Source organism: Amblyraja radiata, chromosome 24 (genome assembly GCF_010909765.2).
Source record: "Amblyraja radiata isolate CabotCenter1 chromosome 24, sAmbRad1.1.pri, whole genome shotgun sequence".
NCBI classification, from domain to species: Eukaryota; Metazoa; Chordata; class Chondrichthyes; order Rajiformes; family Rajidae; genus Amblyraja; species Amblyraja radiata.
Genome location: NC_045979.1, coordinates 17,288,075 through 17,306,273, shown reverse-complemented (window position 1 = coordinate 17,306,273; position 18,199 = coordinate 17,288,075). Strand labels below are relative to the sequence as shown.

The window sequence follows — 18,199 nt, the reverse complement described above, 5'->3', positions numbered from 1 at the left end:
CTTTTTATGAAACTGGTCCACTCACCTGGTTCTTTACCAAACTAACCAGTTAGCCATATTATCAGCTGCCATTTTCTTTCCTTGCCACTGCATGTTTCCTCTGGCATATGCTAAGGATCTATCCTAAACCCATGCTGTTTCTTAGGTGAACAGTACAGTTGGCAGCATTAATAGAAACAAAGCATTTACTTCCACAAGCTTACTGAACTTGCGTGACTGCAAGGGTCATGACCCAAAGTGTTGCCTATCTATGAACTCCAGAGATGCTGCCTGACTCGATTAATCACTCTTTAGACTTTAGAGATACAGCGTTGAAACAGGCCCTTCGGTCCACCGAGTCCGCACAGACCTGCATACATTAGTGCTATCTTACAATTTACAATTTTTTAATGAAGCCAATTAACCCATAAACCTGCACATCTTTGGAGCATGGGAGGAAACCGGAGCACCCGGAGAAAACCCACGTGGTTACAGGGAAAATGTAGAAACTCTGTACCGACAGCACCCTTTGTCAGGATCAAACCCGGGTTTATGGAGCTGTAAGGCAGCAACTCTACGGTTGCGTCACCATGCTGACCCGCACTATGTGTCTTTTTTTGTAAACCAGCATCTGCAGTTCCTTGTATCCACCTCAACATTATCTGTCTTGTCACCGCCACCGTTTCTAAACTATCAAACTACTTTTCAGCATCAACATCAATCCAGCTGAAGTGGTCAATCTAGGACTAGATTTAGGAGTCTCGAACAAGAGGGCACAGCCTCACAATAAAAGGACACACCTTTAAAATAGAGATGAGGTGGAAATTGTTTTGTCAGGGAGTGTGGTATGCATTACCACGGACGGTAGTGGAGGCCGTCATCGGGTATATTTAAAGTGGAGATTGATAGGTTCTTTATTAGTGAGGGTGTCAATGTTTGCAGAGAGAAGGCAGGGGAATGGGGTTGAGAGGGAAAATAGATCACCCATGATTGAATGGCCGAGTAGACTTGATGGGCCGAATGGCGTAATTCTACTCCTATGTCTTGTGGTCTAAATCAACATCAATCAACAGAAACAATACTACTCTCTGACAGTTCACACAAACTTATGTTGCCATTCAACATGAATATTGTAATCTTTTTGTTGTCCAATATTATGCTAATAATTAACTTTTCTTTTCTGTTCAGCTCATCAACAAAATTGTATATCTTGTCGGTTTTGTGGGCAACGGTGGCAAATTTATCATTGGATACAAAGCGATGATCATGGACATGGAGTTCCTTTATCACATTGGATACATTGTGACAAGTGTGCTGGGGCTTTTTGTGCATGAATTCTTCTATAGTATCCTGGTATGTTATATATTCATCAATAACTATATCCAGAGATGATTTTGCAGAATATTCAAAGAACAAAAGTCATCCAGACAACTACCTAGAAACTCGCCAGAATTTAGAAGATTGAGGGGGGATCTTATAGAAACTTACAAAATTCTTAAGGGGTTGGACAGGCTAGATGCAGGAAGATTGCTCCCGATGTTGGGGAAGTCCAGAACAAGGGGTCACAGTTTAAGGATAAGGGGGAAATCTTTTAGGACCGAGATGAGAAAAACATTTTTCACACAGAGAGTGGTGAATCTCTGGAATTCTCTGCCACAGAAGGTAGTTGAGGCCAGTTCATTGGCTATATTTAAGAGGGAGTTAGATGTGGCCCTTGTGGCTAAAGGGATCAGGGGGTATGGAGACAAGGCAGGTACAGGATACTGAGTTGGATGATCAGCCATGATCATATTGAATGGCGGTGCAGGCTCGAAGGGCCGAATGGCCTACTCCTGCACCTAATTTCTATGTTTCTATGTAAAAGGTTTAGAGGAATATGGAGCAAATGCAGGCAGGTGGGACTAGTGTAGATGGGCCGAAGGGCCTCTTTCCGTGTTGTGTGCCTCAATGACTCAAGAAGATATTTGGGCAAGTCCATGGATAGGAAAGGTTTAATGGGCTGTCCCCTTAATTCAGCTAATTCAAGAGCTCTGTCGAGTTTAAAAAAAAATCAAACTCGTGGTAAGCACGTAGAATGTACGTTGCGGATACGTAGGAGCTCGGGACGTCTCTTAGCGGCTCGTAACGCTAACGGCAGGTACTCGGGAAACGCGGTAAGCTCGTAAAGATTTTTCAACGTTGAAAAATGTCCACGAGAGCCCTGAGTACCTACGAGCGGCTATTATTGTAATTCTCCGAGTTTGAATCAGGGGAAACTCGGGAGAACTCCTGAATTAGCTCGTACAGTGGGATAGCCCCATTACCGCGTGGGCTCATTGTGCTGAAGGGCTCGTTTCTGTGCTGCATGACTCTATGACTAACATTTCATCTCACCCCTGTTGCTTTTTGGAATGGTTGATTTATTGCTTATAACGTAATATTTCCAAATAGAAACAAAAGGAAAAATTTAAAAAGAGGTAGCATTTATGTAGTATTTATTGAAGTCGGAGATAGATTTTAAATGTGTAGGTAAATTAATTCTGCATTTTGTTCACCATTGTATTTAAGTAGATTTTGTTTTTAATATTACGGTCGGAAAGTAAATTATAAATGAATCTTGTAATAATATGTCAATCTAGCTGTTTTTAGAGATATGTTTAGAATGGAATGGGATAAGATTAAAGTAAGAGTTTTAATTATTGACTAGTTAAATTATCTTTCCACCTTGTGATCACACCACCAACCTGAACCAATCCTTGATCAGGCATAGTAGTACTAACCAGCCTTTCCTTTTAAACATTTGGTTGTACACAGGTATCACAATATTTTCTAAGATTGATTTTAAATTATTCCTTTTTTTTAATGTAGAACATAAAACTGTGCAGCACAGGCGCTTCGGCCCACGAAGTCTGTGCCAAACGTGATGCCAAAATCAATTCTTATCTGCCTGCAAATAACCCAGATCCTTACATTCTCTGAACATCCATGTGCCTATAGAAACGTTCTTTAAATGCTATTCACATATCTGCCCCTACCACCACCCCCGGCAGTGCATTCCAGACAGAAATAATTTATGATTCACTGTTAGGAAGCTCAAATGCAGATGCACGTAATGGAGAATTTACGTGCAAATTTACCAGATCAGGCCATTCTTTTCTTCGACCAAGATCATTGTAGCGGCTCAGTGGTGCAGCAGGTAGAGCTGCTGCTTCACAATGCCAGAGACCCGGGTTAAATCCCGATCTTGGGTGCTGTCTGTGTGGAGTTTGGACTTTCTCCCTCTGGGTGCTTTGTTTTCCACCCACATTCCACCAAAGACACGCAGGTTTGTCGGTTAATTGGCCTCCTATAAATTGCCCCTAGTATATCGGGAGTGGATGCGAAAGTGGCATAACATGGAACTAGTGTGAGTGGGTGGTCGACGGCTGGCATGGATTTGATGGGTCGATAGGCATGTTTCCATACTGTATCTTTAAACAAAACTAAATAGGAGTCAAGAGTGTTTAATTGCCGTATGTACCGATCACGGAATGAAATTCTTTACTTGCAGCAGTATAAATAGCATGTAAACACGGTACTCATAGATAACATATAATAAACTAGAATTCAGTAAAATAATAACCCCAATACAAGTCCAAAGATGCCCAAAGTCTTTAGTGAAACCAAAACCATAGTTTAGTTTAGTGTTGTGTTATGTTCAAGAACCTGATGGTTGTTGGAAAGAAGCTATTCTTGAACCTGGCGTTCACAGTTTTCAGACTTTAAGGAAGTAGAGGCGCTGATGATTGCATCAACATGCAGGGCCCAAAACAGATCTTTAGAGATATGCGTGGCCAGGAGCTTGAAGTTAGATTGAAAAGACATGGTTCAAAACGGACAGATCTAACCTTGTTGTCTTGTCTATTTCTGTCTTTCAGCTGTTTGACCTGATCTACAGAGAAGAGACTCTGTTTAACGTCATAAAAAGTGTTACACGTAATGGCCGCTCCATCCTCCTGACGGCCGTGCTTGCTCTCATCCTTGTCTACCTCTTCTCCATTGTGGGCTTCCTCTTCCTGAAGGATGACTTCATTTTAGAAGTTGACAGGTTACCAAGCAGAAAGTCTTCAGGTAAAACTAGCTTGGCACTCGACCACTTTTGCAACGTCTCTATATTCATCGAGATAGTGATGAAGGCACAGTGGCGCAGTGGTAGAGTTACTGCCTAACAGTGCCAGAGACATGGGTTCAAACCTGTACTGAGTTTGTATGTTCATCCTGTGACCGTGTGGGTTTTCTCTGGGTGCTCAAGAGACCCAGGTTTGATCCTGACTATATGGAGTTTGCACATTCTCCCTGCGACCGCATGGGTTTTCTCTGGGAGCTCCAGTTTCCTCCCACACTCCAAAAGGGTGCAGTGCAGGTTTGTAGATTAATGGGCTTCTGTAAATTGCCCATAGTGTTTAGGATAGAACTAGTGTAAATGGGTGATCGCTGGTCAGCGTAGACCCGGTGGGCCGAAGGGCCTGCTTGTACACTGTGCCTCTATCATCAGCCACTCAAGGTTTCCTCTGTAGGCAGTGTTTTGGCACAGGCTGTGTTAATATTTGTGTCTATTGTGAATGAAGGCAGCTGTACATTAGAAATATAACTTAGGCTGCGTTTAAGTAATAAAAGGATTAGTTAATTTGTCCAAAATCCCCTTTGTTGCTGAAGTACAGCTAGTTTTAGTTTTAGTTTAGTTTATTGTCACATGCACCAAGATACAGTAAACGCAAAAACTGACCATGAATACAATACTCTCCCTCCCATTCCCAATCCAACCTCTCTGTCCTGGGTCTCCTCCATTGCCAGAGTGAGCAACAGCGGAAATTGGAGGAACAGCACCTCATATTCCGTCTGGGGACCTTGCGTCCGGATGGCATTAACATTGAATTCTCCCAATTTTGCTAGTCCTTGCTGTCTCCTCCCCTTCTTCAACCCTCTAGCTGTCTCCTCCCACCCTCCCATCCGCCCGCCCTCGGGCTCCTCTTCCTCCCCTTTTCCTTCCTTCTCCCCCCCATCCCCCATCAGTCTGAGGAAGGGTTTCGGCCCGAAACGTCGCCTATTTCCTTCGCTCCATAGATGCTGCTGCACCCGCTGAGTTTCTCCAGCAATTTTGTGTACCTATGAATACAATACATGTTGCTTTTCACTTAGTATGGCTGTATGGTAACTCAAATTTCACTGTGCCTTAATCGATGCATGTGACAATAAACACGAACTTGAACTTGAAGTTGTCCACAGTGCACAGATAAAGGATAATGGGTAAACATTTTGTGCAAACATATAGCATTGAAGTTTGATAAAGTCCAGTTAAAGATAGCTCACGTCTCCAATGAGGTAGTTGGGAGGTCAGGACTGCACTCAAGATGACGAGAGGACCATTTAGTTGGCTGAGAACAGCTGGGACTAAATGCTCCTGAATCTGGAAGTATGTGCTTTCAAACTTCTGTACTTCTTGCCTGATGGAAGAGAGGAGAAGAGGGAGTGACTTGTCCTTGATTATGTTAGTAGCCTTGCCAAGGCAGGGTGAAGTGTATTTGGAGTCAATGGAAGGGAGACTGGTTTGCGCAATGGTCGGCACTACGTCCACAAATCTCTGAAATTGCTTGCTATCTTGGATGGAACTAAAGTCACCCTTCTAATTAACTAACAGAGTTCCTTTATATGTGGAGTTTCTTGAGAGGCTGTAGAGGAGGATTACCAGAATGCTGCCTCGATTACAGGGTTTCAGGTAGGAGGAGCGGTTGGAGAATCTTGGATTGTTTTCTCTGTAATATTGGTTGAGGGGAGACGATAGAAGTATATAAAATTATTAGAGGCAGAGATAGGCTGGATGGTCAGAACCTATTTCCCAGGGTGGAAATGTTCAACACTAGAGGGCATAGCTATAAGGTGAGAGATGAACAGTTTAATGGAGATGTGCGGGCAAGTATTTCACACAGTGAGTGGTGGGGGCCTGGAATGTGCTGCCAGAGGTGGTGGTGGAGACAGATACGATAGTGGTGTTGAAGAGGCTTTTAGATAGGCACATGTATATGCAGGGAATAGAGGAATATGGATCACGTTCAAGCGGTGAGATCAGTTTAACTTGACATCATGTTTGGCACAAGAGCCTGATCCTGAACTATTCTATGTTCCATTAAGTTCCTTATTTGGCTGCAAGAAGAGTCATTGAGTGTGATAGTATCCTTGTTTTCACCGCATAAAGGGAGGGGTGTTATTGGGTTAATTCGTAAATCTATCTTGACTCTGGACTTTGATTAATTCGAACTCTTGTCTCTGGTGCCGTGTGTAGCAATTTGGATTTTGAGCCACAACTTATAAGTTCAAGTCTCAGCCCTGACATCTGAGCATTAAAGTCCAGACAAGTACCACAACATTGATTGAGAGCTGTATTGTCCACTTTAATGTGTCGTATAAAATCAAGGCTGCACTTTCTCCCACGAAGGATCACACAATATCCCCGAGGGCTATTTTGAAGAATCAATGTTATTTCTCGTCTGCTGTTGAAAATTTAAATCGCCAAAACAGATTCCAAAGTCATAAATTCATGCCATAGGAGCAGAATTAGGCCATTCAGTCCATCAAGTTACTCCGCCATTTAATCATGGCTGATCTATCATTCCCTCTCAACCCCATTGTCCTGCCTTCTCCTCATAACCCCCGACACCTTTACTAATCAATCTCTGCTTTAAAAATACCCAATGACATCTATGGCAATTAATTCCACAGATTCACCACCCTCTGACTAAATACATTTCTCCTTATCTCCTTTCTAAAGGTGCATCTATCTTTTTATTCTGAAAGTCATTTTTATATCAGTGTTTGTGGAAGTTTCCAGTACACATATTGACTGTTGAATCTCATCATTATCAACAGTAACAGCACTGCCTGAAGAAGGCTCCTAACCCGAAATATCACTTGTCTATGTTCTTCAGAGATGTTGCCCAGCCCTCTGAGTTACTCCAGCAGTTTGTGTCCTTTTGTGTCAACCAGTATCTGCAGTTCTTTGTTTCTAAAAACCTGTACTTCATTGGATATAAAGTGCCTTTGGTTATCCCAAAGTTGTGATAGGTGCTGTGAATATGTCTTTCTTATTTTCAAGGGCTGATATGTGGGAGGTGCCAAGTATAATTTTGCGATTTAAAAAAGATAAATAAAATGCATTCTGAATTGAAAAACAATACAATGAAATGATATTGTTCATAACAAGAATCTTCTAAGACCAAATGTTGAGAATAGGGGACCCTAGCAGAGTGAGGTGCACGAGGCAATAATTTTTGAACAGATTACATGTGAAATATATATTTTTGTCATTGTTAATTAGGTCCCTTTGATCTCAGTGGAATGGCAATGAAGGATTTCATTAACACATGTGCTGCGGATGATATTAATTGCGTTGCAGGCATTCAGGAGAATCCACATCAAGGTATCGCACATTTGTTTGCAATATATATAAATGACCTGGATTTATATGTAGATGGATTGGTTAGTATGCTTGCAAACTACACCAAAATGAGTGGAGTTTCATACAGTGCAGTAGGTTGTCAAAGTGTATAGAGGGATATAGATCAGCTACAGAAATGGCACATGGAAGTTAGTCCGAGCAAGTGTTGCACTTTGACAGATTGAATGAAAGGGCAAGGTATATGGTTAATGGCAAGACCCATGTACAGAGGGATCTGGGGATTCAGATTCACACTGACTGCAAGAAGCAACACAAGAAGATAGAGTGGTAAAGAAGGCTTATGGTATGCTTGCCTTCATCAGTTGGGACATTGAGTGTAAGAGTCAGGAAGTCAGGTTTCAGCTTTATAGGACTTTGGTTAGACCACTAATGAAATATTGTGTGCGATTCTTGTCACTCCATTGCGGGAAACATGTGGAAGCTTTTGAGATGGTGCAGAAGAGGTTTATAAAAATGCTACCCGGATTAGAAGGTATTAGTTATAAGGAGAGGTCGGACAAACTTGGATTGTTTTTCCCGGAGTATCAGAGGCTTGGGGGGGACCTGATCGACGTTTGTAAAATTATGAGAGGCATGGATAGGGTAGACAGTCAGCTCTTTTTTCCCAGGATGCAAGTTTCAACGACTAGAAGGTATAGCTTTATGGTGAGAGGGGCAAAGTGTAAAGGACATACGCGGGGCAATATTTTATTTTAGAGAGAGTGGTGAACGGCTAGAACCCGCTGTCAAGGATGGTGGTGGAGGCAGACACCATAGTGGCGTTCAAGAAGCTTTTAGACAAGTACATGGATATGCAGGGAATGGAGGGATACGGATCATGTGCAGACAGAGTTTACTTTAACCAGGCATCTTGTCTGGCATGCGCAAGGTGTTCCTGCGCTGTATAGTTCTATGTCTGCACTTTACAATTCAATCTACGTAAAACGAATGCACCCAAACACACAGATCTTGTCGGCCTTTGTACAGCAGAAGATGCATGTTGAATTACTTTATATAAAAATGTTGCTTTTCTGTTTTTCCGCAATCTGAAACATCATCCACAAGTTACACAGGATCTAAATAGACGATGCTACTGAAATGTAATTGAAAACACAACCATGTGTATTTTATTGATGTGTAAGATGGAACTGCAGATGCCAGTTTACGCCGAAGATAGACACTAAATGCTGGAGTAACTCAGCGGGTCAGGCAGCATCTTTGGAGAGAAGGAATAGGTGACATTTCGGGTCGAGACCCCTCATCAGACCCAGGTCTGTCCCGCACAGAGTCCTTTACCTAGAGCAGGGGAATCAAAAAACAGAGGACATAGGTGTAAGGTTAGAGGGGAAAGATTTAATAGGAACCTGAAGGACAACTTTTTTTCACACAGAAGGAGATGGGTATATGGAACAGCTGTCAGAGGAAGTAGTTGGTGCAGGTACTATAACAACATTTAAGACATTTGGACAGGTACATGGATAGGAAAGATTTAGACGGGTTTGGGTCAAATGCAGGCCGGTGGGTCTTGCGTAGATGGGGCATCTGGGGCGGCATGGGCAAGTTGAACCCAAGGGCATGTTTCCATGATGTGTGACTCTGAGGAACATTGGCACTCATCTCATCTGATGCTATTCATTAGTATTTTCTTCAACAGTCCACACTTTAAAACCTTTTATCTACTTTAAAATGCAAGTTGTTAAAGGAAGAAATTATATTTACATTGTCGCAATTACTTAAAGGATCAGTGAGCAAATGAGGCTGCAACCTTTATACAAAGTAGAAACGGCAATGATATGAGTGAGCAATCTATCTGCTTTTGGTTGTGATCACTTATTAACTGCTTGGGTAATTCCCCATTGTCCTTTATGCTGAGGACTGCTGGGGAAAGGGGGCGACAGGAAGCAGGTACATGGAGCTAAATTCATCAATAAAATTGAGGTTATTGGATGAATGAAGAAGTAGATCCAAGCACCAGCCATTTAAAATCCTTGTGCAAGTTCAAGTTCTTGAATAATACCATTGGATGTGAAATTCAGTGAGGCTGGTGCTTTGCTGATGTGTGGGAGAAGATAGCCCTGGTATTTATTTCAGTACTTTGTGAATGCCAACATTAAATCAATTGAAACGGATTGTTGATGTTGGCATTGAAATTAAATTGATTGGAAAGTATTGATTTTGAGATAAGAGGGTGTGGATCATCTGTCAAGGTGCAGGTTCTTCTCTGCAACCTCTCCATTTACTGGTGACTAAAATGAGCCAAGCAGTAATGAAAAGAGACAAATATGTTTTCGCAGAGCATTGGACTATCAGGGAGTGTAATAGCATTGTGGTTCGCTCACTGGTCTAGCATCCATAAGCCCTGACTATTGTTCCAGGTTTGAATCCCAGGGTGATAGCAAGGGAATTTAAAATTAGATTACTTTAGTTTAGCTTAGTTTAGAGATACAGTGTGAAATTAGGCCCTTCAACCCACCAAATCCGTGCCAACCAATGATCAGTAATACACTAGTTCTATACAATCCTACACACTAGGGACAATTTACAGAAGCCAATTAACCTACAAACCTGCATGTCTGTGGAATGTGGGAGGAAACCAGAGCACCAGGAGAAATCCCATGCAGTCTCAGTGAGAACATACAAACTCCATACAGACAGCACCCGCAGTCAGGATCAAACCCAGGTCTCTGGCGCTGTGAGGCAGCAACTATACTGCCCCGCCACTGTGCTGCCAGATAATTAAACAAATCTGGAATAAAAAGTTACTATCTAAAATAGTAGCTGTGGAACTTTCTGATTGTAGTAAAAACCCATTAAGTTTCAATGAGATCTCCCCTTCATCCTTCTTCTTCTTCTTGTGTGTGGCGTGCACAGCCTAAAGTTGTAGGACAACTTGTTTTATTTGACCTTACTTGATTATGCACGCCAGGTTGATTGCATTTGTCGAAACAGGGCGGACCACGTGAAGGTTGCAATCTCCCACCCCTTCATCCTTCTGAACTCCAGTGAGCACAGACCCAGGGCCGTCAAATGCTCATCATATGTTAACCCAATTATTTTTGGGTTAATTCTCATAAACCTCCACTGGACCTTCTCCAATGCACAGCCTTCCTCAGATATGGGGCTCAAAGCTGCTCGCAATACTCCAAATGTGATCTGATCAGTGTCTTATAAAGCCTCAGCATTACAACCCTGTTTTTATAGGTGTGTGTGTGTGTGGGGGGGGGGGGGGGAAGAATTTGTAACATTGGCAATAATTGGGGGTAACCTGCTTTTACGGTACATGGAATAGTCTTTGGAGCAAGGGTGAACTCTGAGAACTAAAAACTAGTGAGTAGAATGGCTTGTTGAATGTACGAGAGATCACTTCATGAAGGGTTTCAGAATATTGAGGAGTGTAAACCTCCAGCGATTAACTTTCATAAAAAAAGGTTACCCTGGGAACAATTGGATGGGACATACCGGCTAATTACTAATCATTACTATTTTCAATAGTGTGCAAAAGACAGTCTAATTTATAATTGATCTAACTTCTGCCATTACAGATGAAGAAGAGAGTGGCAAAGAGCGAGCCTGTGACACTCTTTTGATGTGTATAGTAACAGTATTGAACCACGGTTTACGTAATGGAGGTGGGGTCGGAGATATTCTTAGGCAACCTTCTAAAGATGTAAGTAAGTCTTCACAATGAGCCTGATGGAAACATTAGTCTCACATTCTCAGTCTGAAGTTTAAAATCTCTCAAACGGTTACCACAATTGTTTACTGTTATATGAAGCATTGCCAGGGGTTATGGATAAAAACACAGTGCTGAAGGAACTCTGCGTTCCTCCAGCACTTTGTGTTTTGCTCAGAATTCCAGCAACTGCAGTTCCTTTTGTCACTGGGATTATGGAGTCCCCTCGTGGATAGAACATAGAACAGTACAGTACAGGAACAGACCTTTTGGCCCACAATGTCCATTGTGCCAGATTAAACCAATCTCTACCTGCACATGATCCATTCCACCATTCCCTGCATATCCATGTACCTATCAAAAAGCCTCTTAAATGCTACTAATGTATCTGCCTCCAACATCATCCCTAGAGGCACCCATCAATCTCTGTGTAAAAGTCCTTGCCCCATGCATCTCATTTTAAACTTTGCCCCCGTCACTTTAAAGCTATGCCCTCCAGTCTTTGACATTTTCACCCTGGGGGAAAAAAAGGTTCTGACTGTTTACCCTACCTATGTTTCTCATAGCTTTATCTGCTTTTATTGGGTCTCTGCTAAATCTTCGGCATTCCAAAGAAAACAATCCAAGTTTGTCCAACCTCTCATCATCATCATCATCGTTGAAAACATTAGCGACGCAGTGGTGCTGGTTTCCGACGGGCATGGTGACGGACGCACCACACATCTCTGTCCTCCATGCAGCTGGCAAGCTCCTCTTTTGTCTCTAAACCTCTCCTTATAGCTAATAATGTCCAATCGAGGGTGCAGTCTGGTAAACCTCTTCAGCATCCTCTCCAAAGCTTCCACATCCTTCCTGTAATGGAGCGACCGGAACTGCACACCAAACTCCAAATGTGGCCTGACCAAACTTCCATAAAGCTGCAACAAGACATCCTGACTCTTATACTCAATGCCCCATCCAATGAAGGCAAGCATACAATAGGCCTTCTTTACCACTCTTATCTACTTGTGTTGCCACTTTCACTGCTTTCACTGACCTATGGACTTGGACCCCAAGATCCTTCTGTAGATCAATGTTGTTAAGAGTCTTGCTCTTAACTGTACATTTTCAGTTAACATGCAAATTCCCAATGTATAACACCTCGCACTAACTTGGATTAAATGGCATTTGCCATTTCTCTGCCCACTTCTGTAGCTGATATATATCCCATATACTTCAGGAAATCTTTCAACTACTACTTGTTTTTAAGTTATATTTACTCTTAAACATAAACTTAATCATTTCAATATTATTACAATTGGAAAGATTAAAACTCATTACTTTTTTCACCTTTTTGTCTCTACAATATTCTACCTATAATTGTTTCAAAACACTGAATATCAACAAGGATGTATATGGGAAGATAACTAGCATTGATGTCTATCACACAAACTAAAAAAAAATAATTATTTTCCAATTTAGACCACCTGTTTTAAAGCTTGTTGAATATAATCCATTCCAACGTTTTATCTTCATCTCTTAAGAATGTTCATGTTAGTTCCCAATCCCCATAGCATGAGGAATGAATTATAAACCAGCTGTAATGCACTGTTAAAATGGCTTACGAGTCCGTCATTAAAAGCCACATAAATGTGACAAGTGATTTAAGACCCGACATTATCTAATATGGCTGAGTAAATTAGCCCATCCTGTTATTTGGCATCTACTCTGATGGTACAGATGGGAATTATACGTAAAGAAAACCAGAGGCAAATGTACACTTCCCCAGTGCACTTTCGTTATGTACAATTCCCATCTGTACCATCAGAGTTCAGCATTTGTTTGTATTTACAATCCTAAAATGAGGCATTGTGGATAGTACCTGGGACTATTCAGAGCACTGGGTTTCCAAGAAAAGAACACACATGCACAAACTTGGAGGAAGAAAAGATAAAACTAAAAAAAAGCTTTTATTTTTAAATTGTTTCTTTTCATGTGGTTTAAAATCTAATTGAAGACCAGGCGGAATTGGAAAGAAGCATATCAATGTTGGGATCATAAAGTTTTATTTAGAAACACCAGAACTAAAATAGAAAGAGAATAACGTTAATAATTGGCTTAAAACATTAAAAGTTACATTCTTTTTAGAGGGTAGTAAACTAAAGGGACAAGGCAAGAGAAAGAAACAAGTCATCACAAAACAAAGTGGAGAAACAAGGAACTGCAGATGCTGGTTTATAAAAAAAAAAAGAGGTACAAAGTGCTGGGGTCAGGCAGCGTCTCTGGAGAATATGGATACCGACGTTTCCGGTTGATCCCCAAGCAGACTCATAAAAGAAAAACAGCTAATGTCTCAGGCAGAAGGTCCAACAAATAGGAAGAAAAATAAATATGACACAAAATGCTGGAGTAACTCAGCAGGTCAGGCAGCATCTCTGGAGGACGTGGATAAATGCTGTTTTGATTCAGGACCCTTCTTCAGAGTAGTTTCTTCTTGATAAGGTACAGGAATAAAGAGTACCAAACTCGGAAGGCAGAGAGGAAGAGAATCAGGGGAGACATGGTCAGGAAAAGCAATCAAATCAGTCAGACAGAATTTTCTATGCACGATTCCTGCAAAGTTTTTGCAACACAACTTTTTCCTTGCAAGATCTCTGATGAATTTCTCTAAAATTTAAGCAGTTTATTCAAATTATACCTGTGGATTATCAAATTATACGCTGGTGAGACCGCACCTGGATAATTGTGTGCAATTTTGGTTTCCTAATTTGAGGAAGGACATTAGGGCTATTGAGGGGATCTTACACAAACATATAAAATTCTTAAAGGATTGGACAGGCTTGACGGAGGAAAAATGTTCCCGATGTTGCAGGAGTCCAGAACCAGGGGTCACAGTTTAAGAATAAGGATTAGGCCATGTCGGACTGAGAAGAGGAAAAAACTTATTTTGTGAATCTGTGGAATTCTCTGCCACAGAAGGCACTAGAGGCAAATTCACTGGATGTTTTCAAGAGCGTTAGATTTAGCTCTGAGGGCTAAAGGAATCAAGGGATATGGGGGAAAAATCAGGAACGGAGTACTGATTTTTTATAATCAGCCATGATCATATTGAATGGCGGTGCTGGCTTGAAGGGCCGAATGGCCAACTCCTGCACCTATTTTTCTATGTTTCTATGAGACACAGTGATTGATTACCTGCGCCCTGCGCTGATTGATTTGTTCCAGGAGGCACTGTTCCCTGCACGTGTTATCTTTGATCTGCTGTTTTTCTTCATTGTTATCATCATTGTACTGAACCTGATCTTTGGCGTTATTATTGACACCTTTGCTGATTTGAGAAGTGAGAAGCAAAAGAAGGAAGAAACCCTCAAGTCGACTTGCTTTATCTGTGGTATGTACAAGCCTGTCGTAATTCATATTCAAAAAGTAGAGAACAATTAGCAAAGAATTGTAGCTAATTAAATGTTAAGGATGAAAGTGTCACATCATACCTACTCCCTTAGTGTAATGAATTACATTCTAAACACTGTGAGCTGCACTTCATTATAAGACATCGGAGCAGAACTGATCTATTTTTCCCTCTCAACCGCCATCTCCCCGTAACCTTTGACACCTTTACTATCAATCAATCAATCTCCTCTTTACAAAATACTCAATGTCAAAAGATGGCCCTGAACTCTTCCTATCTCATGTGTAAAAACATCCTATTTAGCAGACCACAATAGATCAAATTAGGTTTAGGTTTATTTTAGTCACGTGTACAGAGTTATACCAATTATCCTGGAAGACTTGATTATTGTGTTTCACCCTTAAGTGACCACATTTTCAATTACGTTGTGTCAAACTAAAATGTTTGGATCAAAACCAATCCCCAACCAAAATCACGCTCATCCAAAACTAATCCAACCCATCCACTTCCCCACTTGGCAACCCAACCATGGATGCTAGCCTTCTCCCTCTCATTCCTCCAGCCCCATCCACAACTCTAGACCCAGCTGTGAATCTAGATGCCCATGTCTGTTCAGAGACCCCCATGGACACCACTGAAGTTTACAGCAGCGGTCTCAATACAAAACAGTATTTCACCTCTCACACAATCAAACTCCCATCCCACATAAACTGTTTTTGTTCCTTTTCAACCTAGGCATTAAGATGGACATTAACGTTGGAGAGAAAAATTTATAGCTAACAGCAGGAATAAATACTAGTCCAAACAATTCAAAGCGGAATTACGCTACAGAAAATACATTGGGAATCTTTCTTTTGGCTATCACCACTCAAACATCTAGACACCTCATTTATGCTGAGAAGCCCCAAGCAGGTTCCTAACAAAAATACGATTTGTCCCTGCTTCTGTTTGCAGACAGCTCGGAGTTCTTTATCCCTCCTGAAATGTTGCCTATTTATCTCCCCCAGAGATGCTGCGTGACCACCTGAGTTACTCCAGCACCTTGTGATTTTTTTGGGTAATTCAGCATCGGACTTCTCACCATTGACTCTATCTACATATCACATTGCCTCGGAAAAGACGTCCCACCCCAAGTCATTCCTCTTCATCCCTGCTCTTGTCTAGTAAAAGGTACAGAAGCCTGAAAACCTGACTCAGGAACGTCTTCCCCCATTATCAGGGTTCTGAACGGTCCCTCCATAGCTACAGTACTGTCTGTTTTATGTCTATCCCATTTAGTACATTAGCCTTTTTTCTATGGAATGAATGTGCCATGATGCTGAGAATTCTGCACTCAGTATGTTCCCCTTTGCTCTACCTATTGTACTTGACTATTTACTGCGTCTGATCTGATATAATTAATGTATAGTATTATCTGAACTATTTGGCTGCCATGCAAAACAGGCTTTTCACCGTACATCAGTACACGTGACAACACCTGATGCGGCTGATAGGGCTCTACCTCACAGCACCAGAAACGCGGATTCAATCCTGACCTCGGGGACTGTCCGTGTGGAGTTTGCAGGATCTTCCAGTGACAAGATTAGTTTCCTCCAGGTGCTCCCATTTCCTTCCATATCCCAAAGACGTGCGGGTTTGTCGGTTAAATGGCCTCCGTAAAATTCCCCGTAGTTTGTCAGGAGTGGATGCGAATATGGGATAGCATAGAACCAGTGTGAATGGGTGATCGGTGGTTGGAGTGGGCTGAAGGGCCTGTTTCAACACTGTTTCTAAACTAAATTAAACTAATAATAAACCCAAACATGATCTGCAGTTCTTTGTGTCTCTTCAGGAAATATTTATCAACAGCTGATGTTTGCAGCACTTTTTGCAGGCAATAAGTAGATTGAGACAGGGTGAGGTCTACAGAGGGGATATTAAATGCTGCAATTGACACTTGACAGCATGTTCTCTCCTCTGCTGCTTTGCTGATGATCTCAATTCCTTTGTGCAAGGAGGCATCAAAACATACCACAGAACCAGAAGGAATCAAACCAGCTTGTTGCTGGGCTCAGTAAACTTTAATTTTTTTTGTTCTTACGTACAGGCCTTGAACGGGATAAGTTTGACAACAAGACAGTGTCATTTGAAGAGCACATTAAAATTGAACACAATATCTGGAATTATTTATACTTCATTGTGTTGGTTCATGTGAAGAAAAAGACTGATTACACCGGGCCAGAAAGCTATGTTGCTCAAATGATAAAGGTAACATTTTAATTTTAAAAAGGAATATTGTATTCTGTTTAATCCTGTCATTTAGTCATTGCAGAATACAGTACGAAACAGGCCCTTGGGCCCAACTCGCCCATGCCGACCAAGATGCCCATCTCATCTGGTCCCATTTGCCAGCATTTGGTCCATATTTCTCAAATACTTTCCTATCCATTTAAGTGTCTTAAATGCAGCTATTGTACCTGTCTCAACCACCTCCTATGGCAGTCAAACACCTATTAACAGGTAGTGTTTCAAGCCATGATGAATAGATTTGAAGGTTTCTTCGCGATTGAAGATGACACGGCAGTTGATTGGAGGCTTATTCTGCAGCTGGGAACCTGATCAAAGGTGTTAACTCCAAGCTGTTAATAACCTTTCACAGTCAAATGCTGTGTGGATCGTTAGTTAAATCATCTTGACATGCCGCAGAACACTTGCCACATGTTGTTTATCTTGCTACCTATTTCCTGACCTAAACGCACAATCATCTGGCTTTTTTTTAGTTATATATAACTATCCTCCAATATTTAAATCTACTTGTTAACTTAGCTTTTTAATTTCACATTGAATTTCTTTCAAACATCGGTGTGTGGCACAAATATCTGTACAGTTGTTCTTCCCAAATGGACTTTTTCTCACTACAAACTGGATTGCGGCAATGTTTTGGACCAGTTTTAGACCAATGTGAGCCCTTGAATTTATGTTTAAAACCTCAATACCAAATAAGTGTCTTATCTGTCAAGTAGATGAAAAAAAAGCCCCTGGCATAACTTTATAAATAATGAGATTCTCCCAGTATCAATCTAAAGTGTGTTGATCACCACTGCTGTTAATGCAGGTTTCTTGGTGACTCCCTACTGAATGGTCCTGGACATGGTTGGGTTAACGTATGAGGAGCTTTTGAAGGCTCTGGTCTGTACTTGCTGGAGATTAGAAAGATGAGGGGGATCTCATTGAAACCCACTGAACAGTGAAAGGCCTAGATAGAGAGGCCTAGGTAAGACCAGAGGTTCCTAGAACCACAGCTTCAAAATAAAAGAGCGTACTTTTAAAAGGGAGACGAGGAAGGATTTCTTCAGCAAAAGGGTGATGAATCTGTGGGATTCATTGCCAAAGATGGCTGTAGTAGAGCCAGTGGCTCTCACACCCATATTAATGAAGTGTTTTGAGCGGCTGGTTATGCAGCATATTAAAAATTGTCTCCCTGCCGACCTAGACCCACTGCAGTTCGCTTACAGAGCCAACCGGTCCACAGAGGACGCAGTCTCCACAACACTGAACCTCGCACTGTCACACCTCGACCGGAAAAATACTTATGTCAGGATCCTCTTTATAGATTTCAGCTCTGCTTTTAATACAATCATCCCACAGCAGTTGGTGGAGAAGCTGAGGCTGTTAGGGGTGGATACTGGCACTTGTAACTGGGTCCTTAACTTTCTATCACAACGGCAGC

The 18,199-nt window shown here is 41.6% G+C and overlaps 1 protein-coding gene across 1 annotated transcript in view; it reads left to right on the top strand.

Moving 5' to 3' along the window:
- Positions 1 to 18,199, top strand: part of itpr3 (inositol 1,4,5-trisphosphate receptor type 3) — a 196,339-nt gene that overhangs the window by 174,478 nt on the left and 3,662 nt on the right. The window contains exons 51-56 of the mRNA XM_033042496.1: positions 1,168 to 1,332; positions 3,876 to 4,068; positions 7,310 to 7,411; positions 10,972 to 11,096; positions 14,307 to 14,472; positions 16,577 to 16,737. Coding sequence (XP_032898387.1) covers positions 1,168 to 1,332; positions 3,876 to 4,068; positions 7,310 to 7,411; positions 10,972 to 11,096; positions 14,307 to 14,472; positions 16,577 to 16,737 — 912 coding nt within the window. The remainder of the gene's footprint in view (positions 1 to 1,167; positions 1,333 to 3,875; positions 4,069 to 7,309; positions 7,412 to 10,971; positions 11,097 to 14,306; positions 14,473 to 16,576; positions 16,738 to 18,199) is intronic.